The sequence below is a fragment of the Oncorhynchus mykiss genome, chromosome 16 (assembly GCF_013265735.2).
Source record: "Oncorhynchus mykiss isolate Arlee chromosome 16, USDA_OmykA_1.1, whole genome shotgun sequence".
Lineage (NCBI taxonomy): Eukaryota > Metazoa > Chordata > Actinopteri > Salmoniformes > Salmonidae > Oncorhynchus > Oncorhynchus mykiss.
This window is the reverse complement of record NC_048580.1, coordinates 7,360,191-7,383,631: the sequence shown is the minus strand read 5'-3', so window position 1 is coordinate 7,383,631 and position 23,441 is coordinate 7,360,191. Positions and strand designations below refer to the sequence as shown.

Sequence of the window (23,441 nt, the reverse complement as noted above, 5' to 3'; positions counted from 1 at the left end):
ATTTCACCTTTATTTAACCAGGTAGGCTAGTTGAGAACACCTTTATTTAACCAGGTAGGCTAGTTGAGAACAAGTTCTCATTTGCAACTGCGACCTGGCCAAGATAAAGCATAGCAGTGTGAACAGACAACACAGAGTTACACATGGAGTAAACAATTAACAAGTCAATAACACAGTAGAAAAAAAGAGAGTCTATATACATTGTGTGCAAAAGGCATGAGGAGGTAGGCGAATAATTACAATTTTGCATATTAACACTGGAGTGATAAATGATCAGATGGTCATGTACAGGTAGAGATATTGGTGTGCAAAAGAGCAGAAAAGTAAATAAATATAAACAGTATGGGGATGAGGTAGGTAAAATTGGGTGGGCTATTTACCGATAGACTATGTACAGCTGCAGCGATCGGTTAGCTGCTCAGATAGCAGATGTTTGAAGTTGATGAGGGAGATAAAAGTCTCCAACTTCAGCGATTTTTGCAATTCGTTACAGTCACAGGCAGCAGAGAACTGGAATGAAAGGCGGCCAAATGAGGTGTTGGCGTTAGGGATGATCAGTGAGATACACCTGCTGGAGCGCGTGCTACGGGTGGGTGTTGCCATCGTGACCAGTGAACTGAGATAAGGCGAAGCTTTACCTAGCATGGACTTGTAGATGACCTGGAGCCAGTGGGTCTGGCGACGAATATGTAGCGAGGGCCAGCCGGCTAGAGCATACAGGTCGCAGTGGTGGGTGGTATAAGGTGCTTTAGTAACAAAACGGATGGCACTGTGATAAACTGCATCCAGTTTGCTGAGTAGAGTATTGGAAGCTATTTTGTAGATGACATCGCCGAAGTCGAGGATCGGTAGGATAGTCAGTTTTACTAGGGTAAGTTTGGCGGCGTGAGTGAAGGAGGCTTTGTTGCGGAATAGAAAGCCGACTCTAGATTTGATTTTAGATTGGAGATGTTTGATATGAGTCTGGAAGGAGAGTTTACAGTCTAGCCAGACACCTAGGTACTTATAGATGTCCACATATTCTAGGTCGGAACCATCCAGGGTGAATAAGTGAATAAAGCAAACTTAGGGATGATGCTTCTGATGTTAACATGCATGAACCCAAGGCTTTTACGGTTGCAGAAGTCAACAAATGAGAGCACCTGGGGACACACAGGGCCTGGGTTTACCTCTACATCACCAGAGGAACAGAGGAGGAGTAGGATGAGGATAGGGCTAAAGGTTATAAGAACTGGTCATCTAGTGCTTTGGGAACAGCAAATAAAAGGAGCAGATTTCTGGGCATAGTAGGATAGATTCAAGGCATAGTGTACAGACAAGGGTATGGTAGGATGCGAGTTCAGTGGGGGTAAACCTAGTGAGAGTCACTACATTGAGTGACGATGATTGAGTGCATGTGTGGGGGGGGGCATGGACTTTGAATCGTCTCTGAAGGAGCTGGTATTCCATAAATGTGTATCTGCCTTTGCCATCCGTACTGTTAGCCATTGTACAATCGCTGGAATATAAATGGGACGAACTAAAAGCACGTATATCCTACAAACGGGACATTTAAAAACTGTAATATCTTATGTTTCAGCGAGTCGTGGCTGAACAACGACATTAATAACATACAGCTGGTGGGTTATACACTCTATCGGCAGGATAGAACAGTAGACTCTTGTAAGACCGGGGGTTTAGGTCTTGTGTATTTGTAAACAACAGCTGGTGATAGAAAATCTAAGGAAGTCTTGAGGTTTTGCTCGCCCGAGGTTGAGTATCTCATGATAAGCTGGAGACCACACCATCTACTTAGAGAGTTTTCATCTGTCTACAAACCACCACAAACCGATGCTGGCACTAAGACCGCACACAATGAGCTGTATATGGACTACAAGAAAAGGAGGACCGAGCACGCCCCCATTCTCATCGACAGGGCTGTAGGTGGAGCAGATTGAGAGCTTCAAGTTCCTTGGTTGTCCACATCGCCAACAAACTAACATGGTCCAAGCACACCAAGACAGTCCTGAAGAGGGCACGACAAAACCTATTTCCCCTCAGGAGACTGAAAAGATTTGGCATGGGTCCTCAGATCCTCAAAAGGTTCTACAGCTGCATCATCCTGACGGGTTGGTATCCATACTGCCTGGTTCGGCCTCTGGCAACTGTTCGGCCTCCGACCGCAAGGCACTACAGAGGGTAGTGCGTACGGCCCAGTACATCACCAGGGCTAAGCTTCCTGACATCCAGGACCTCTATACCAGGCAGTGTCAGAGGAAGGCACTAAAATTGTCAAAGACTGCAGCCACCCTAGTCATAGAATGTTCTCTTTGCTACCGCACGGCAAGCGGTACTGGAGCGCCAAGTCTAGGTCCAAGAGGCTTCTAAACAGCTTCTACCTCCAAGCCATAAGACTCATGAACATCTAATAAAATGGCCACCCAGACTATTTGCATTGCACCTCCCCCTCTTCTATGCTGCTGCTACTACTCTGTTATTATCTATGCATAGTCACTTTAATAACTCTACTTACATGTACAAATTACCTCAACTAACCGGTGCCCCTGGGTATTGACTCTGTACCGGTACTACCTGTATATAGCCTCGCTATTGTTATTTTACTGCTGCTCTTTAATTATTTGTTACTTTTTTAAAACTGCATTGTTGGTTAAGGGCTTGTAAGTATGCATTTCACTGTTGTGTTCGGCGCATGTGACAAATACAATTTGATTTGACTATAGCAAGCAAAGTAACGCAACAGCCTGAAAATAGGTTGATAGTCACAATAATTTGACATGTGACAAAAATAGCTCCTCCACACCAATCACATGAAAGGTAACCCGGGGATGGGCGTGGACTTTGGATCGTCCCTGAAGGAACTGGTATACCACATGCGTACAGGATTCCATCATAATCATGAATAGCATTGGGAGTTCACATGCACAACATAGGAGTGGTATGAATTGTAGATTATCTGTGTGTGATGTCACCGTAATAAACTGCCAAGTCATTCTGTGTGATCTTAACCTGCCCTTTGGGCACAAGACTATAAACATGACATGTATATAGTGCTACACTTTCACAGCTTGCTTCTTTATCCATTCAGGGCCAAGGATTGCCCAACAGCTAAGGTTGTTCATTCAGAAGGTGGATGTGCATTGAGCAGTCTTACTGATGGCCTATTATAATAGAAACGCATCAACACTATCCCCGGAATAGTGAGGAGTCAGGCCTTGCCTTGGTCCTAAACTAATTGTCTATTCCTGTCATAAAAGCCCCATTATTCGTAAGATGAGATTCTGGGCCTAACAAATGCAAGCAATCAATAAATCCAATGTCCACAAATCATGTTTTGACTGTAGTTTAATTTATTAAAAAGACCAGGGTGCAAATATTTTTAAAAAAAATGTAAAAAGAGAAACATAATTTAAGCATTTTTAATACAAAACAATAAACTATTCCAGTCCCTCTTGACATCTAAGACACGGACAAAAAAAATACTTTGTTATAGCGTTTTTTTTTTTTTTTATCAAGTATTACACAATGTAGGTACAAAATTAAAATGTATACAATTTACATTTTTTTGTACATAATATAGCAAAATCTTTCAACTCTTAAGAGAAAATACAACTCTTGTTGCACATGAAATTCCACCACGAAGGAAAACTCTGTACGCAATCTTTAGAATACTCTGTACTGGGCCGTACGCACTACCCTCTGTAGTGCCTTGCGGCCGAACAGTTGCCAGAGGCCGAACCAGGCAGTATGGATACCAACCCGTCAGGATGATGCAGCTGTAGATGGGATTTTGAAAGACAATTCTTTACCTAAAAATAAAAAAAATACTACTAATAAAATAAACAATGACAAGCTGCCGCAGCCATCACTGCAGTAGTAAAAAATATAGATGCACTGCCATGTCAAAGAAACAATATATACTCTGAGATCTTAAACTCTGTACTAAATTAAATTACACAAGTAGAAAAAGACCAAGTATCCCCATTTAGTAGTGCAAAGTCATACAAAATCTGCCATGTCCTAACACATGTAAAACACTAAGAGGACAGAAACATCTTTTGAATTTTTTTTAAATCCATGTTAATGGAGTATTTTTTTGTATTTCAAACATAGTACAAAAATATATTTTGTGCTCGGTTGACAAAAAAAACAAAAAAAAAAAACAACTATGGATGTTGAATTTAAGTAATCAAGCTTGGACGTGTTCGTACAACAAACTTTTAGTAAAAAAAAACTCAATGGGACAGAGAAAAAGCACCCTTGGACACATGCTGCTTCCATAACTAGATAAAAAGCTCCTCAAGAGGTTCCTTGAAAGTCCAGTTCTTCGTAATGCTTCCCTTCAAGCTACCGTCGTCATTAAGAAATAACATGTTCAAGTCCTAGTGTCAGGTTTAGTTAGCCATGACCGACTGGAATTGCTGCTTGGAATACTGCATGTTGCTGAGGTTGAAGTTCAGCCCATCATTGAGGGTCTTGTCGTTGAGATCTCCGTAGGCCGCAAACACGTCAAAGGCATCGTTGTACTGCAGCGGGCTGAGGCTGAGAGAGCCCTCGCTGGGGAACACGCCCCCGGAGCTCCCCTGACCCTGGAGGGTGGGGAACACGCCCCCGGAGCTCCCCTGGCCCTGGAGGCTGGGGAACACGCCCCCGGAGCTCCCCTGACCCTGGAGGCTGGGGAACACGCCCCCGGAGCTCCCCTGACCCTGGAGGCTGGGGAACACAAACTCCTTAGCATTAGGAGAGAGTGCAGAGGCATTCTGCTGCTGGCCCAGGCCGTACAGAGAGTACATGGAGGTGGAAACGGCTTTGTGCTTCATTAGGGTGTTCACATTCAGCCCCAGGTCATTGGTTGGGGAGGTGCGGGCCACCTTGTTGCCGTTACCATTGTTGTTGTTGCGGCCGGAGATCTTCATCTTGGTGGAGCCAAACTTGGTGGCGGCAAAGGTGGCGGTGGTGAAGGTTATTGGATAGGTGGAGCGCGGCATGAACGAGGGGCTAATGGCCGCAGATTGCCCGAAAGGGGGTGAAGGAGAGCTGGACTCAGAAGAGGTCCCGATAGAGTCACTGATGGGCATGAAGACCTGGGCCTCTGGGTTGAAGCTGTTCTTGATCTCCTTGTCCAACTCGGACCCGTTGTTCTCATTGTTATCATCCACATACAGCACCTTGACCGGCCCCTTCTCGCCAAGCTGGTAGGACACCTCGAAGGGGTCAATCCACACACTTAGGTCCTGAGGGAGATTATCCCGGACGTCGTCCAAATCCAGGCCGCTCTCCTTGGCTGCCTGCTCCACCACAGGGTCCACCTTCTCCCCTACGTGGAGGCACCTGTACCCAGAGCCCTTGTATGGCTTATCCGTGTACCAGTGGCCATCGTACTTCTTCTTCAGCTGCCTCTCGAGCTCCTCCCCGAAGATGTTCACACGCCGTCTGGGGAGTTTGTTGTACAAGTAGGAAATAATAAAGTTAAGTGCTACTTGGATTTCAAGCTGCATAGCTGCTTCCCGGTTATGACGTGGGTATTCCTGAGCGTTGCAGTGATAAGCAGTTTGGGCCAAACAGAGGGACAGAGTAAGTGGTAGTTGCTGAAACGATATCCTTCCGTCCACAGGATAAGGTCCCTAAGCCTGGAAGAAGAGGAGGAGAGATAAATTAACAAAAACATGATGACAATGCTAATTATAAACTGGGTACTTTGGGTCCTGGATGCTGACTGGCTGAAACAGCATTTCAGCCGTGTAAATATCAGACAATATACCACTGGTATGATGCAAAACTACCTGTTTACTGTTATATATATGGCCATATTCCACAAACCCCTGAGGTGACGCACACACATACGTTGGTAACCAGTTTATAATAGCAATAAGTCACCTCAGGGGTTTGTGGAATATGGCCAATATACCATGGCTAAGGACTGTATACAGGCTTTCTGATTCATGCATAGGCGTGGTGTAAATGGCCATATACCACACCCACTTGGGTCATTATTGCTAAACCTACCATCCCATAGTACAACAAAACTGTACGTTCATATAAGTAATATGATCAATGTATGCACGCATGACGACGCCAAGTCGCTTTGGATAAAAGCATCTGCTAAATAGAATATATTATCATTATATTAAATAATCTGTTTAACTCACCGTTGTAAAGATGTTGGCTTCATAAACCTGATTGCATTTACAGTAGAGTACTAAATGTGCTCTGCCATTCCCTTCCCAGTACAATATCACTAGCTAGCTATAAGTAAGGCCTAAACATACGGACTCAGTTCCCTGGCAGTCTTCTAGTATTTGTGACAGCTAAAAAAGCAAGCATAGTTGACCTCTGGACAGTGGTGGCTCAGCGCGTTAACGCAATTAAAGTAACAATGTAATTAGCCAATGATCCGAGACATTGCAACCTCACCTGATATAGAATATTTCTTGCGCGATGACGCAAACACACACACACGTCCCTAATTCATTTGATATGATGAGATGTGTTGTCTAGTGAAGGTAACGGAAGAAACCGTGTCCGTGAACCACCACTGGCTAGAGAATCATGTATTGTTAGAGAGCAGCTGGTGAGCTGATCTAGCAAAGAGAACCCTTGTTGTTACATAATCCTCATTGAATTTCTATTCACGGTCATAGATGTCCTTCTCTTTTAGAAATGACACTTACCATTACCATTAGCTAGCGAGATATATATGAGATGATCAAAACGTTCAATCCAAATCCTACAGCTTGCCTCGCTTCAATTGAATCTATCAATCATTAACGTAGCCAACGTTAGCTAGTTACGCACCAAGGGTTTGAAGGAAATGTAGTATTGTAAATAGCAGCTATGCTTACCGTTACGGTATAGACTTAACCTGTTAAATGAAAGCTCATCGGATGTGTAATTTAACATTAAGACTGTTGAATGTGCTCCTATCCTTCACTGTCATTCAATGACCACCGAGCTAACAAAACTACGTCTGGTTGTTAGCTCAAAATAGTTTGATTTAAACTTTCTAGCTAGATGGCTAGATATTCCCATCGTCAGCTATATCAACTAGTTATCTAACGTTATTACTAATAATTATCTGTACTAGCTAGCTAACGTTATAACCAACCCAAAACAAGACGGAACAAAGCGGTTATATCATCAATTAGCTCGTCTCTAGGGATTTGAACAACAATATAAATTAATTAACTAGCTACCTCGCTAACGACTTCTATTGAAATAGCTAATAAAAGAGAAGTATACTTACATGTAAGTATCCAACGTTACAGTTACATAAAAATTCACAGCAGGTCGTTGCACTGCACAGCTTCGATGACGAATGACTTAACGTCAGTTAGCTACTGTAGCAAACAAAAATAACGTTGTCAAATACGCTTTTTAGCTAACTAAATGGAGACGGTTAGCTACTTCCTTGTTGAACAAAATTGTCCTGCTGCTGTATGACTATATTTTATTCCAGTTATGTTATGCGGGCGACAAAGTTTTTTTTACAACTGCGCTTTAAAGTTCGGATTGTCTCGTTTATATATAGGTAGTACTCCGCCACGGACACAAAAAAGGCGGTGATGAGGTGCTCAGAGGTCGAGCCTAAATAACGGGTTTCCATTGGCCAAACTCGGCCTTCGTCATTCGTGAACTACTTCATCTTGCATTCCGATTGGCTATTTAGCAAGTCAGTTAATAGCAAGGGTTTATTTACGGTAGTGGTTAGCGTTTCATGTGTATTGGGACCACAAGTATCATAATGTTGAAGGTTGTTGAGATAGCTAGTGAACATTAATGTATGTACTTTGACAGTAGTAAATAAATTCCACTCAATTTCATAGCAAAGAAACGGACACTTAAAACCAGTGCGATATAGTGTCTCAAATATATGAGACAATGATTTGTTGTAGTTGCTCTGATTATGCCCAAAGATTATGCCAGTGTGATTATTTCGGAAATACAATGATCATTGTGAGACGACGTGCAAAAAAGGTTGTGGAGAGGGAAAAGTAGTGTATAGGCAGTTTGGCGGAAGGACACATGTCACCGGGTAGGGTTGTGCTCTGTTCCGTTAGGTACTTGGGACATTGGCTGTACAGTCTGTACAGTTCGCGAATTTTGTTTTGATATGCTTTAGCTTGAAGTTACAGGGTTATTCTGACCTCGCTCTCCTAAACATTAGGAATACAAGTGAGAAATTGATATATTGAAATGAATGGACATTAGAGTTAAAAGGTTATGCATATTGGGTCCTTGCTTAAAACATGGGATATTACGTGTAAGTGTTACGTTTTATAGTAGGCTAAAGTTCCCTAGGTTACAGGTTCCTATGATGAAACTTTTAGGTCATGGTCTGTGGGACCGTGTGAGTGACTGGTTTTGTTACACAATGGTCAAGCTCTTTCTGTTTGTGTCCTAGTACAGCAACTGTGTAAAGCTCAAATACGTATTTTTTTGGTATTGCTTTTACTGTTGAAAGCCAGTATAAATATAGTAAAGTATACACTATAAGGTAAAACTAAATCAGTTTTGAGCAAAATAGGGCTTTTTTTTGTAACAACAACTGCAAACTTCAAGGTGTAGGGCATTCAAAGAGTTGGTCTCATGGGGATTTGTGATGTCATCGGCCTCCCCCCTTGCTTGAGGAACCATAGAGGAGCGTTAGAGAACAAAAGAGGAACGTGGATCAGAGCACGTGGTCCGTCCAGTTCAAGTGTTCAGCAGTCTGATAGGTTGTAGATATAAACGTTTTCCTCTGCGCCTGTTCATATCAGACCTCATGCTCCGATACCGTCTGCACGACAATAAGGGAGAGAACATCTCATGCCTGGGGTGTGTGGGGTCCTTGATGATACCGTGGGACTTCCTCAGACACTGTTTGAGTAGATGTCCTGGATGGGTGGGAGCACGGTCCCAGTGATGTACGGGGCCGTCTTCACCACCCGCTGGAGGGCCTTACGGTTGTGGATGTAGCAATTCCCGTACCAGGCCGTGATGCAACTGGTCAGGACGCTCTCGATGGTGCATCGGTAGTATTTGGAGAGGACCCGGGGCGGCATGCCAAATTTGTTCAGCCGCCTTAGGACGTAAAGACGCTGTTGCGCCCTCTTGACCAGAGTGGTGGTGTTGTTGGTCCTCTGTGATGTCCTGTGATGTCCTCTGGTCCTCTGTGATGTCCTGTGATGTCCTCTGGTCCTCTGTGATGTCCTGTGATGTCCTCTGGTCCTCTGTTATGTCCTGTGATGTCCTCTGGTCCTCTGTGATGTCCTGTGATGTCCTCTGGTCCTCTGTGATGTCCTGTGATGTCCTCTGGTCCTCTGTGATGTCCTCTGGTCCTCCGTGATGTCCTGTGATGTCCTCTGGTCCTCCGTGATGTGGACGCCGAGAAACTTAAAACTGCTGACTCGCCTCTACTGCAGTACCGTTGATGTGGATTGGGTCATGTTCCCTCCTCTGCTTCCTGAAGTCATGATACCACAATGCCAGTTAACTTACCTTCTCCCTTTAATAGTTTTTTCAAAAATTAATTACAGTTGAAAATGTTCAACAAGTTCAAATTCAATCCATAATTAATTTCAAATAATAAACAATTAAAACAATAAGTAATCAATTCAAATTAAGCAAACCAAAAGGTCATCCAATCAAAAAAATTTTTTTTTAAGAAACAAAAGCAATCAATCAATCAATCAGAAAAATATGTCAGTCAATTCAGTCAGTCAGTCCACAATGTACAGTATGTGTCTTTGTGTTGGGGAGGGGAAGTGGTGGGGATTGTGCTGGCAGTTGCTGAAAAGCGGTGACAGTTGTGGTTGGTCGGTGCTGTGTCTGGGACCAGGAAAACCTGGGTTGGTTCTGGTGTTAGGGCCGGGACTGGAAGTCATGCTGGGACCGGGACTGGAGGTCAAGGGTTTGTTTTGGGTCTGGTGCTGGGGACCGGGGGGGGGGGAAAAACTGGAACCGGGAACCTGAAACCGGAACTGGGGCTGTTACAGGTGCTGAGTTGGGATCTGGGTCTGTAGAGGGGAGGAAGGACAACCTGAGGATCAAGCAGACACACAAGGGAGCCCTAGACCCAGAGGTCAATGTTGGTACTTCCCTGTTGTCTGCTTGCTCCAGGTGAAGGTGTGATCTTTGGTCCCTCCTCCGTGCCTCTTCCGGTGTTCTGGTGCTGGGTCTGGGTCTGGACCTGGATCTGCAAAGGGGAGGAAGGACGACCTGAGGAGCAGACAAACACACCTGGAAGCACAAGACCTGGAGGTCAGTGATGGTACTCTCCTGTGGCCTGCTCGCTCCAGGCGTCTAGAGCTTTGGTCCTTCCTCCGTGCCTTCTGGTGTGGTGATGAATGGTTCCTGCTTCTGGTCTGGTTCTGTGAGAGGGATACGAGTAGGGGGAAGAGATGGAGAGGGAGCAGGGGTGTGGGGGTGGTGGAAGGTATGTCCATCGGCCTGGGCTGGTGTTGGAGTAGGAGCGATGTGACGGCAAGGCTGGACGACAAAGGGAGAAAACAGAGCCCAGATCCACCTGGGGGAAGCTCTCTATAGGTACCATATTTCATCTATAGATATATTATCTAGTGGAGAGGCCACCTTGAACACCCATCTGGGGAAAATCTTTCTGTTCGGAGTGTTGTCAGAGTCATGATGATGGGTTATTGGGGCAGAGTTCAGGTCTGATTGATTCATTGCATATTTGGATGAGGGCCTCTAGCGGGTCATTTGTGTTGAGTGGCTGTTCACAGGTCTTGACGTGCCTCCCCATTGACTGCCTGTTGAAATCTTGTACTATCTTGGTGATGGAATGGGGGATGCTGGGAGGGGTGAAGGTGGTTCAGAGGGTCCGAGGGGTCTGGACTGAGGCTGGCTGGCATCAGGGGTTGGGTTCTGGGGTGGTCTTCTGGTCTGGTCTCTTGTTGGTCTGTTGTTTGTCTGGTCTTGTCCGTTTGGAAATGTTAGTCCAGTTTGGGTCGTCATCGTCATCTAAGAACTGGAGTTGTGTAAGCTCTCTCAAAACCGGCTCCCATTTGACCAGGGGTTTGGAGGGGGTGGAGGTGGTAAGCAAGGGATTTGTTGGGGGTGCAAAGGTGGAGGGGCCGGCGTGGGGCGGGGGGGTTGTTTCTGAGACATCTTGGGTGGTGCCTGTAGAAAGGTCTGTGTCTTTGATGTTATTGTCTGGTGGAGAGGGTGGAGGGGGTTGGGATTTGGGTTAGTGGCCTTGGCCCTTGCCCTGCCGGCGTAGGAACTGGGGCAGGTTCTGAAGAAATGGCCCCCTTTCCCACACAGGTTGCAGGGGCATGTGGTACAGTCTGAGGTGGAATGGTTGTCTATACATACCTTGCAGATGATGGCTGTGCAGGAAATGGCCAGATGGCCCAGTTGTATGAAGTTTCTGCACAGTTTGGGCATGCCGTAGTATTTTTTAAAATTGTATTTACCTTTATTTAACTAGACAAGTCAGAACTTCTTAGGGCAGCGGGACACCTGTCGACAACTTCCGGTGAAATTGGAGGGCACGCAATTCAAATAAATATTCATAAAAATTATGGATATTAAACATTTAGGTTGTTTTTTCTTTGTTTTTTTCTTTGGATTTTCTCCTACCATATCAATTGTGTTATAGTCTTATAGATTATTTTAACATTTCTACAAACTTCAATGTGTTTTCTATCCAATAGTACCAATTATATGCATATCCTGGCTTCGGGGCCTGAGTAACAGGCAGTTTACTTTGGGCACGCCAGTCAGGCGGAAATTGAGAAAAAGGTAGAAGTCAATTGAACAATTTCTTATTTACAATGACGGCCTACCAAAAGGCAAAAGGCCTCCTGCGGGGACGGAGGCTGGGATTAAAAATTAAGTTAACACATCACGACAAGAGACACCACAACACTACATAAAGAGAGACCTAAGACAAAACATAGCATGGGAGCAACACAACATGGCAGCAGCACAATATGTTAGCAGCACAAAACATGGTACAAGCATTATTGGGCACAGAGGGCAAGAAGGTAGAGACAACAATACATCACAAGAAGCAGCCACAACCGTCAGTAAGAGTGGCCATGATGGAGTCGTTGAATGAAGACATTGAGATAGTTTGTGTGTTTGTTGCAGCTTGTTCCAGTCACTAGCTGCAGCGAACTGAAAAGAGGAGAAACCCAGGGATGTGTGTGCTTTGGGGACCTTTAACAGAATGTGACTGGCAGAACGGGTGTTGTATGTGGAGGATGAGGGCTGCAGTAGGTATCTCAGATAGGGGGGAGTGAGGCCTAAGCGGATTTTATAAATAAGTATCAACCAGTGAGCCTTGCGACAGGTATACAGAGATGACCAGTTTACAGAGGAGTATAGGGTGCAGTGATGTGTCCTATAAGGAGCATTGGTGGCAAATCTGATGGCCGAATTGTAAAGAACATCTAGTCGCTCGAGAGCACCCTTACCTTACGATCTATAAATTACGTCTCTATAATCTAGCATGGGTAGGATGGTCATCTGAATCAGGGTTAGTTTGGCAGCTGGGGTGAAAGAGGAGCGATTACGATAGAGGAAACCAAGTCTAGATATAACTTTAGCCTGCAACTTTGATATGTGCTGAGAGAAGGACAGTGTACCGTCTAGCCATACTCCCAAGTACTTGTATGAGGTGACTACCTCAAGCTCTAAACCCTCAGAGGTAGTAATCACACCTGTGGGGAGAGAGGCATTCTTCTTACCAAACCACATGACCTTTGTTTTGGAGATATTCAGAACAAGGTTAAGGGCAGAGAAAGCTTGTAGTAGTGGACGGACCCTCTGTTGTTTCCCAGTGCTGGGGAGGTGTTGGACTCCGCCCACTCCGGTTAGGCCCAGTCTTAACATTACTAGCCATTTTCGTGCCCCAGTCCAGACGTTGTCTTCGTCCAGGACACTACTAGCCGCTGACTTGAGGGTGGTGAACCTGCTTAACCAAACTTGTATGTCGTACTGTACTGTAACTACCTTTCATTCTTTCGTAAAGGGGGCTATGCTCGAAGTTTGTTATTAAACAGGGCTGAATCTTAGCCGTTTCTGAATTTTAACCCAAACTGTTCTAGTAACTGGGGGGTTCTTGAAACTGGCTACGAATGATTGCTGTGGCCTTGGGGGTTTCACCAGGCAGTTCAAGTCAGATGGCACAAATCCCTCCCTATAGGCTGACTCATTGTTGTTGATTATCAGGCTTACAACCGTGGTGTCGTCTGCAAACTTTATGATGGAGTTGCTGTCGTGCAAAGCCATGCAGTCGTGGGTGAACAGGGAGTACAGAAGAGGACTGAGGACACACCCTTGGGGGTGCCCTGTGTTAAGAGTCAGTGTGGAGGAGGTGTTGTTGCCAATACTCACAGCCTGTGGTCTGCCGGTCAGGATGTCCAGGATCCAGTTACAGAGGATGATGTCCAGACCCCGGTCTCTGAGCTTGGTGTCCAGACCCAGGGCTCTGAGCTTGGTGTCCAGAACCAGGGCTCTGAGCTTGGTGTCCAGACCCCGGGCTCTGAGCTTGGTGTCCAGACCCCGGGCTCTGAGCTTGGTGTCCAGACCCAGGGCTCTGAGTTTGGTGTCCAGAACCAGGGCTCTGAGCTTGGTGTCCAGACCCCGGGCTCTGAGCTTGGTGTCCAGACCCAGGGCTCTGAGCTTGGTGTCCAGGCCCAGGGCTCTGAGCTTGGTGTCCAGACCCAGGGCTCTGAGCTTGGTGTCGAGCTTGGAGGAAACTATAGTGTTGAATGCTGAACTGTAGTCAATAAACAGCATTCTCACATCCGTGTTTCTCATGTCCAGATGTGTTACAGCCATGTGATTAGCAATGGAAACGGCATCTTCCATGGATCTATTGGAGCGGTATGCAAATTAGAGTGGATCCAGTGTGCCTGGCATGCTGGCCTTGATGTAGGCCATGATCAGCCTCTCAAAGCACTTCATGATGACCGAGGTGAGCGTGACTGGGTGAATGTCACCATCTTTTGAGATCTCTCTCTCCCTCCCTCCCTCCTAGTCCTAAGATATTTTACATCACAGCCCTCTCTTACTTAACATGAACTCTGGAGCACAATAAACACAAAACCGTATTAATGAACTATACAGCTAGGGCAATGGGGGTTCAGAGGAGGGGAACAGATTTGAGACAGAATATTATATCCTGCCCTGAATACCCAGGCAAAAGGAGACAGTATGTTTCATAAATGATTGATTTGTTCAGTCTGAAATATTGTCCAACTCAGGGGATGGACGTTAATGCAGTGCATTCTCCCTCCCTCCCTCTCTCTCCCTCCCTCCTTCCTTCTCTCCCTCCCTCCCCCCTCCCTCCCTCCCTCCCTCCCTCCCTCCCTCCCTCCCTCCCTCCCTCCCTCCCTCCTTCTCTCTCCCTCCCTCCCTCTCTCTTGCTCCCTCCTTCTCTCTCCCTCCCTCCTTCTCTCTCCCTCCCTCCTTCTCTCTCTCTCCCTCCCTCCCTCTCTCCCCCTCGCTCTCTCTCTCCCTCCCTCCTTCTCTCTCCCCCCCTCCTTCTCTCTCCCTCCCTCCCTCCCTCTCTCCAGATTGGGCCTCTGTAGGGGTGAGAGATGAGTCCCAGCAGGGAGGATCCTGTGTGATGGAGCCATAAAAACACTACAGAAGCCATTGGACACAGACCAAGACATGGCTGCATTCAGGTTGAGAGTTAACCAAATCAAGCAATCTGTATGCTATGAATTACAGTATATAACATATACTCGTAAGCAGACGCTGTCATCCAAAGCAATTTACAGCCTCGCCTTGAACCAGGGACCCTCTGCACACATCAACAACTGACACCCACGAAGGATCGTTACCCATCACTCCATAAAAGCCGCGGCCCTTGCAGAGCAAGGGGAACCACTACTTCAAGGTCTCAGAGCGAGTGACGTCACCAATCGAAACGCTATTAGCGCGTACCACCGCTAACTAAGCTAGTCATTTCACATCGGTCACATGTGCATGCATTTTCCATATGGGTGGCTCCAAGCGGCAATCGAACCCTCTTACCTTTGGCGTGGCAATCACCATGCTCAACCGGCTAAGCCACACAGGGCCACAGTGAAAAGGACAGTTTGAATATCAATACATACCACAAATGCCTATCTTATTTGGTTGTTATTCCCAAAACACGGCAGCGGTCAGGCAGTGAGATGACCAAACACTGCAAAATGGCGTTCTTTAACAGAGCATTAAAAATCCAACTACATACACAGTGACTGTGTTATTTGGTTGTTATTTACACAACATGGTGGAGTGTGTTAAAAATGTATGAAGATTCTCCCCCCCCCCCCCCCCCCCCCCCCTACTGGTTTAATAGCATTCAGGCTCGCCAGGTTTCTCGCTGGTTTCTGCCTCTTGTCATAGAGAGCTCACCAAAGGGCCCCACTGTTTTTGTTGTTGTTGTGGTGAGGTGCTCCTAGTTGTGTTTTTGAAAGTGTAAATGTGGCTAATGAAAATTAAACTTTATCTCCTCCCTCTTGGGGTAAAAAACATCTTCCTTTCCAGTTGTGTGTGTGTGTGTGTGCGTGCGTGCGCGTGCGTGTGTGTGTGTGTGTTTTTCTGTGTGTGTGCGTGTGTGTCCCACAAGAATAGTAAACACATGATTATTGACCAACTGGGGACATTAGTCTCCACGAGGTCAAATGCTAGTACTAATGCTAAATGCTATTCTAACTTTCACCCTTTTAGGGGGGGGGTAGTCACACTTCCCTGCTAAGAAGTAGGAATGTCATTAAGTATGTTAATACATGTTAATACCTGTTAATACATGTTAATACCTGTTAATACCTGTTAATACCTGTTAATACCTGCACAGCTCGACTCTACTGAATACATGCATGCTTTGAAGAGGTTTGAGCAATGGGCTCAGGGAAAAGAGTTGGAAATAACTTTCAGGCTAAATAAACTAACACTAAAATGTTGATATACAGTACACGCATGGGAGGTGGGACTGGGAACCGGAGGTGTTCATGGATTTGGACAGTACAACCTCCTAGTTATCATAACCATGTATGTAAAGTCTGGGCGGCAGGTAGCCTAGTGTTTAGAGCATTGGGCCAGTAACTGAAAGGTTGCTGGATCGAATCCCTGAGCTGACAAGGTAAAAATCTGTCGTTCTGCCCCTGAACAAGGCAGTTAACCCACTGTTCCCCGGTAGGCTGTCATTGTAAATAAGAAATTGTTCTTACCTGCCTAGTTAAATTAAGGTCAAGTCTTTGGTACTGAGCCTTATATAATGCCTGATATAAGCAAAGTCCATGTCTGAATGTCTAAACAGCGTGAAAATGATGAAAATGATTGTGGAGGTGGGTCTATTAACTATCTATTCATGTATTAACTATCTATTAATGTCTATTAACTATCAGTGGGATCTCCTCTCCCATTTCAATGCCATTCTGTTCCAGGTAGTGCTGGGTTTCATTTCAGGGATTATGTTCAGCAGGCTATCATGAATCAGCCAGTCAGCCAGCCAGTCACATTCAGCTAAATGGCAGCAAACGTGGCACAGACACAAAATGGCATACTTCTGACACCCTATTCTTTGTTTAGTGCAATACTCTTGATCAGAGCCATATAGCCTAGAGCCTTCAGACAGAACTCTGGACCTCAAAGCCAGTTCCACTGCATGTTTCCAATGTTCATCTCTAATCAGGGACTGATTTAGACCTGGTTCTAGGCCTATACTGGCCTAGAACCATATACAGTAGAAAAAACACACAGCTCTTGGCTAACTCACACGACTCTTGGCTAACTCACACAGCTCTTGGCTAACTCACACAGCTCTTGGCAAACGCACACAGCTCTTGGCTAACTTACACAGCTCTTGGCTAACGCACACAGCTCTTGGCAAACGCACACAGCTCTTGGCTAACTTACACAGCTCTTGGCTAACACACACAGCTCTTGGCTAACGCACACAGCTCTTGGCAAACGCACACAGCTCTTGGCTAACTTACACAGCTCTTGGCTAACACACACAGCTCTTGGCTAACGCACACAGTTCTTGGCTAACTCACACGGCTCTTGGCTAACTCACACAGCTCTTGGCTAACTCACACAGATTTTTTAACCAGGTAGGCTAGTTGAGAACAAGTTCTCATTTTCAACTGCGACCTGGCCAAGATAAAGCAAAGCACTGCAACACAATAGCACAGAGTTACACATGGAGTAAAACAAACATACAGTCAATAACACAATAGAGAAAAAGTCTATATACAGTGTGTGCAAATGAGGTAAGATAAGGGAGGTAGGCAATAAATAGGCCATAGTTGCGAAATAATTACAATTTAGCAATAAACACTGGAGTGATAGATGTGCAGAAGATGAATGTACAAGTAGAGATACTGGGGTGCAAAGAAGCAGCAAAAAATAAATAAAAAAAATAACAGTATGGGGATGAGGAAGATGGATGGGCTATTTACAGATGGGCTATGTACAGATGCAGTGATCTGTGAGCTGCTCTGACAGCTGGTGCTTAAAGTTAGTGAGGAATAAATGGGTCTCCAGCTTCAGTGATTTTTGCAATTCGTTCCAGTCATTGGCAGCAAAGAACTGGAAGGACAGGCGGCCAATTAGAAATTGGCTTTGGGGGTGACCAGTGAAATATACCTGCTGGAGCGCGTTCTACAGGTGTGTGCTGCTATGGTGACTAGGGAGCTGAGATAAGGCGGGGCTTTACCTAGCAAAGACTTATAGATGACCTGGAGCCAGTGGGTTTGGCGACGAATATGAAGCGAGGGCCAGCCAACGAGAGCATACAAGTCGCAGTGGTGGGTAGTATATGGGGCTTTGGTGACAAAATGGATGGCACTGTGATAGACTGCATCCAATTTGCTGAGTAGAGTGTTGGAGGCTATTTTGTAAATGACATTGCCGAAGTCAAGGATCGGCAGGATAGTCAGTTTTACGAGGGTATGTTTGGCAGCATGAGTGAAGGATGCTTTGTTTGCGAAATAGGAAGCCGTTTCTAGATTTAATTTTGGATTGGAGATGTTTAACGTGAGTCTGGAAGGAGAGTGTACAGTCTAACCAGACACCTAGGTATCAGAACTGTCCAGAGTAGTGATGCTGGATGGGCGGGCAGGTGCGGGCAGCGATTGGTTGAAGAGCATGCATTTAGTTTTACTAGCATTTAAGAGCAGTTGGAGGCCACGGAAGGATAATTGTGTGGCATTGAAGCTCATCTGGAGGTTTGTTAACACAGTGTCCAAAGAAGGGTCAGAGGTATACAGAATGGTGTCATCTGCGTAGAGGTGGATCAGAGAATCACCAGCAGCAAGAGCAACATCATTGATGTATACAGAGAAAAGAGTCGGCCCGAGAATTGAACCCTGTGACACCGCCATAGAGACTGCCAGAGGTCCGGACAACAGGCCCTCCGATTTGACACACTGAACTCTGTCTGAGAAGTAGTTGGTGAACCAGGCGAGGCAGTCATTTGAGAAACCAAGGCTGTTGAGTCTGCCGATAAGAATGTGGTGATTGACAGAGTCGAAAGCCTTGGCCAGGTCGATGAATACAGTTGCACAGTATTGTCTCTTATCGATGGCGGTTATGATATCGTTTAGGACCTTGAGCATGGCTGAGGTGCACCCGTGACCAGCTCGAAAAGAGAAGGTACGGTAGGATTGGAAATGGTCGGTGTTCTGTTTGTTAACTTGGCTTTCAAATACTTTAGAAAGGTAGGGCAGGATGGATATAGGTATGTAACAGTTTGGGTCTAGAGTGTCTCCCCCTTTGAAGAGGGGGATGACCGCGGCAGCTTTCCAATCTTTAGGGATCTCAAACGATACGAAAGAGAGGTTGAACAGGCTAGTAATAGGGGTTGCAACAATTTCAGATGATAATTTTAGAAAGAGAGTGTCCAGATTGTCTAGCCCTGCTGATTTGTAGGGTTCCAGATTTTGCAGCTCTCTCAGAACATCAGCTATCTGGATTTGAGTGAAGGAGAAATGGGGTGGGGGGGGGGGGGGGGGGGGATCTTGGCTATGCTGTAAAAAACAACAGTAAATTACTGGCAGCACAATAGCGAGTAGGTTACTGTAAATTTACAGTAAATGACTAGCAGCACAGAAGCCAGTAAAATACTGTAGATTTACAGGACCTTTACTGTAACACAAATGTACAGCATATAACTGGAACACCTGATTACAGTAACATGCTGTATTTCTAGAATTTACAGTACATTACTGGAAGCACAGGGGTTACTAAACTGTTGCATATTTACAGTGCAGGCAGCTAGTGCCAACGATGGGCAGTAATTTCTGTTGAATGTATTTGATATAGCTATTTCAATACTTTCAATACCTACTTTGTAGACCTACTCTCAGGATGGTAAGTTGGTGGTTGAAGATATCCCTCTAGTGGTGTGGGGGCTGTGCTTTGGCAAAGTGGGTGGGGTTATATCCTTCCTGTTTGGCCCTGTCCGGGGGTGTCCTCGGAGTGGGCCACAGTGTCTCCTGACCCCTCCTGTCTCAGCCTCCAGTATTTATGCTGCAGTAGTTTATGTGTCGGGGGGCTAGGGTCAGTTTGTTATATCTGGAGTACTTCTCCTGTCCTATTCGGTGTCCTGTGTGAATCTAAGTGTGCGTTCTCTAATTCTCTCCTTCTCTCTTTCTCTCTCTCGGAGGACCTGAGCCCTAGGACCATGCCCCAGGACTACCTGACATGATGACTCCTTGCTGTCCCCAGTCCACCTGGCTGTGCTGCTGCTCCAGTTTCAACTGTTCTGCCTTATTATTATTCGACCATGCTGATCATTTATGAACATTTGAACATCTTGGCCATGTTCTGTTATAATCTCCACCCGGCACAGCCAGAAGAGGACTGGCCATCCCACATATGCTCTCTCTAATTCTCTCTTTCTTTCTCTCTCTCGGAGGACCTGAGCCCTAGGACCATGCCCCAGGAATACCTGACATGATGACTCCTTGCTGTCCCCAGTCCACCTGACTGTGCTGCTGCTCCAGTTTCAACTATTCTGCCTTATTATTATTCGACCATGCTGGTCATTTATGAACATTTGAACATCTTGACCATGTTTTGTTATAATCTCCACCCGGCACAGCCAGAAGAGGACTGGCCACCCCACATAGCCTGGTTCCTCTCTAGGTTTCTTCCTAGGTTTTGGCCTTTCTAGGGAGTTTTTCCTAGCCACCGTGCTTCTTCACCTGCATTGCTTGCTGTTTGGGGTTTTAGGCTGGGTTTCTGTACAGCACTTTGAGATATCAGCTGATGTACGAAGGGCTATATAAAATAAATTTGATTTGTAATTTGTATTTCACTGGTCTGAACTACAATTCATGTAGTCTATTTTGTAAAAGTTAAAGTAGAATACATGTGTTCTGTACTGTCTAATATAATATATCCCTCTTAACGTCAGCATTGTCAGTAACTGTAAAAATATTTTTACTTGCTATGGCTGTGGTATATGCTTGTTTACCTTAGTTAAACACATTGACTGTAAGTCGCTCTGGATAAGAGTGCCTGCTAAACGACCAAAATGTAAATGTAAAAATGAACACTTGAAAAGCACTGTGGGTATTATTCTAATGAGCTACGCCCCCAAACAAGACCAAGTCACGGCAAGTAAAATGCTTCTGTAACCGTTACTAGGGATGTTGCTGTAGTTAAGGATGCGTTGGTCTTCAACATATCCTGTATTTGTAACAAGATACTTTTTGAAAATATGTTAATGAGACAAAGATTATTTTGCAGCTCACAACATTTTCTCACAATGCACCATAATTCACAGGGTGCTGCTGCAAATATACAGCAAAACGGTAATACAGTACTGTATAGAATTACAGTAGCTAACTGTGAAAGGTTTTGCTGTAAATTTACAGTGTAGGCCTCAAATAACACGCTATGGACCAAGTTTGTGTGTGTGTGTGTGTGTGTGTTTGTGTGTGTGTGTGTGTGTGTGTGTGTGTGTGTGTGTGTGTGTGTGTGTGTGTGTGTGTGTGTGTGTGTGTGTGTGTGTGTTTTCCTGCTACAGACACACAGACAGACAGTACACTTACACATGATATAAAGCATGTGCTTTCACAGTCAGATCGACTTTGAGAAATTCAATTACACTCAGCATTGGACAGCTAGTGGTTGTGGATGGAATGGGTTTTGGAGTGAGGGCCATCCATTGCTCTCAGTGGGGATGATGTGTCACATTACCATGAATAGTGAATGGAGTCTGATACAGTGGGTTCTGAGTCTTTGGCAGTGTGATTTGTATTTTTGTCCTCCTCTCTTTCCTTCCTCACTCCTTTATCTTTCATTTTGACTCTGACCTTCCATTGCTTGCACACTCATTTTGGAGTCCTTAACCTAAACACATTTTCTGTTTCCTCTCTTTGCCTCTCCTCTCCTCTCTTCTCTCTTCTCTTCTCTTCTTCTCTCTTCTCATCTCCTCTCCTCTCTTCTCCTCTCCTCTTCTTGCCTCTCTTCTCCTCTCTTCTCCTCTCCTCTGCTCTCCTCTCCTCTCCTCTCCTCTCCTCTCCTCTCCTCTCCTCTCCTCTCCTCTCCTCTTCTCCTTGCCTCTCTTCTCCTCTCCTCACCTCACCTCTCCTCGTCTCCTCTCCTCTCTTCGCCTCTCCTCTCTCCTCTCCTTGGGTATCAAATCAATTTCTGGGACAGGGAGGACGGCACTGAGCTCTCAAAAAGAGTCTAACTAATTCATAGCTGGGGAATAAATGGATGTTTCTCAGCTTTCTCTGCTTCATATATTACAGTTTTTCTCAATTGCTAAAACACTAAAACCCATTGGCTGAACAAAGTTCTCAGTTGCCTGGACTCATTTAGCTAATTATGCAGTCTGTTGTCAATACCTTAAACCATTTCACATGGTAATACACAATTTGCAGATCTCACTTAGACTTTTCAGCAAAACTCTAAACACATTCCCATTCTCAAAACACATTCTACACTCTAATGCACATGTCATCCATACTGGTAAACACATTCTGCACTCTAATGCACATGTCATCCATACTGGTAAATACAAGTGGCAACAGTCAAATACAAATAGAGAAGGCATGTCATCGATTGAACACAACCACTCAAAATATATTTAACCTGTTTCAAATGATGCGACACAACCAATACAAGCCAGGTCAGAGACCAAACAGGTTGTTGAAGGTGGGAAGGAGAAAGTCTGAGAATGGATCAAATAAACAATGTGAGAGGACGAGGACGAGTGCGTATGCGAGGTGGGCAACGAGGAGGAAGAGGAGGACGAAGAGGAAGACAAAGAGTGGAAATATCTCATGAAATTCGAGCAACAGTTATAGACCATGTTCTTGTCCATGGACTGACAATGAGGGAAGCAGGACTTAGAGTGCAACCCAATTTGAGCTGATGTTCTGTGTCCACCATAGTAAGGACATTCAGAGAAGAGAACAGGTACAGTGTACTACTGAATTTTTGTAATGGCAAATGTACTGTACTACACTGTATGCAGCTGTTTCAATAGACATTTGTAAAGTTAATCACTGTATGTGTTGTACTGCATGAATATGTTTTGTAACTGCACTACTACTTTTTATAGAATTGCAAGGCTGCCACATGCAGGTGGAAGGACAGCTGTATTCACTCAGCAGCAAGAGGCCGTTATAGTTGGCATGGTCCTTCAAGATAATGCAATACGACTCAGAGAAATCCAGGAACGAGTGATACAAGACAACACACACTTCCAGGGAATCGACAGTGTGAGCATTTCCACCACAATTGGCCGTGTCCTCCATCGTAACAGGATGCGAATGAAACGAGGAAACAGGGTACCTTTTGAGCGCAACTCACCAAGGGTGAAAGAACTGCGAGCTCAGTATGTGCAAGTAAGTGTACATTCAGAAACATTTACTGTAATCCAGATTGTCTACAGTACTAACACATACTATGTGAATGACATTACTCTTCAGTACATACAATGTATGTGAATCAGAAGCCTAATTGTTCTCTACAGTATAGCACTGTCTCTGTACGACTTACAAAATCCTACATACAGTATATTGTATTTCGACACAGATTATATTTGACTTGGAATCCTTGGACAGACCCCGTGAGTTCATCTTTGTCGATGAAGCAGACTTCAATCTAACAAAGAGGAGAAGGAGAGGCCGAAACATGATTGGACAACGGGCCATTGTTGAAGTCCCTGGTCAACGAGGTGGCAATGTCACAATCTGTGCTGCTATCAGCAACCATGGTGTTCTACATCACCATGTTACACTCGGGCCATATAACACCCAGCACCTTCTAAGATTTATTGCCAATCTAAGATATATTTTATTTGAGCATCAGGTTCAAGAGCAGCAGGGTCAAGAGCTAAATGAGAATCCCATTCCCACCTATGTGATAGTGTGGGACAATGTCAGTTTCCACCGAGCTGCTCAGGTAAGGGAATGGTTTAACATCAATGGGCAGTTTATGAACTTGTACCTCCCTCCATACTCGCCTTTCCTGAACCC

The 23,441-nt window shown here is 45.1% G+C and overlaps 1 protein-coding gene and 1 long non-coding RNA gene across 2 annotated transcripts; one reads left to right on the top strand and one right to left on the bottom strand.

The window, feature by feature from the left end:
* Positions 1-3,329: 3,329 nt before the first annotated feature.
* Positions 3,330-7,509, bottom strand: LOC110491299 (protein Tob1). Its single transcript, XM_021564654.2, has 2 exons — positions 7,241-7,509; positions 3,330-5,627 (listed from the first exon to the last, which is right to left on the bottom strand). The coding sequence occupies exon 2, from the start codon at positions 5,493-5,495 to the stop codon at positions 4,392-4,394; it is 1,104 nt and encodes a 367-aa protein (XP_021420329.1). The 5' UTR covers positions 5,496-5,627; positions 7,241-7,509; the 3' UTR covers positions 3,330-4,391.
* Positions 7,510-8,035: 526 nt separating this feature from the next.
* LOC118939503 lies at positions 8,036-16,025 on the top strand. The gene is made up of 3 exons (XR_005036429.1): positions 8,036-8,257; positions 13,771-13,921; positions 14,523-16,025. It is a non-coding gene; the product is annotated as an uncharacterized LOC118939503 (long non-coding RNA).
* The last annotated feature ends 7,416 nt before the right edge of the window (positions 16,026-23,441 follow it).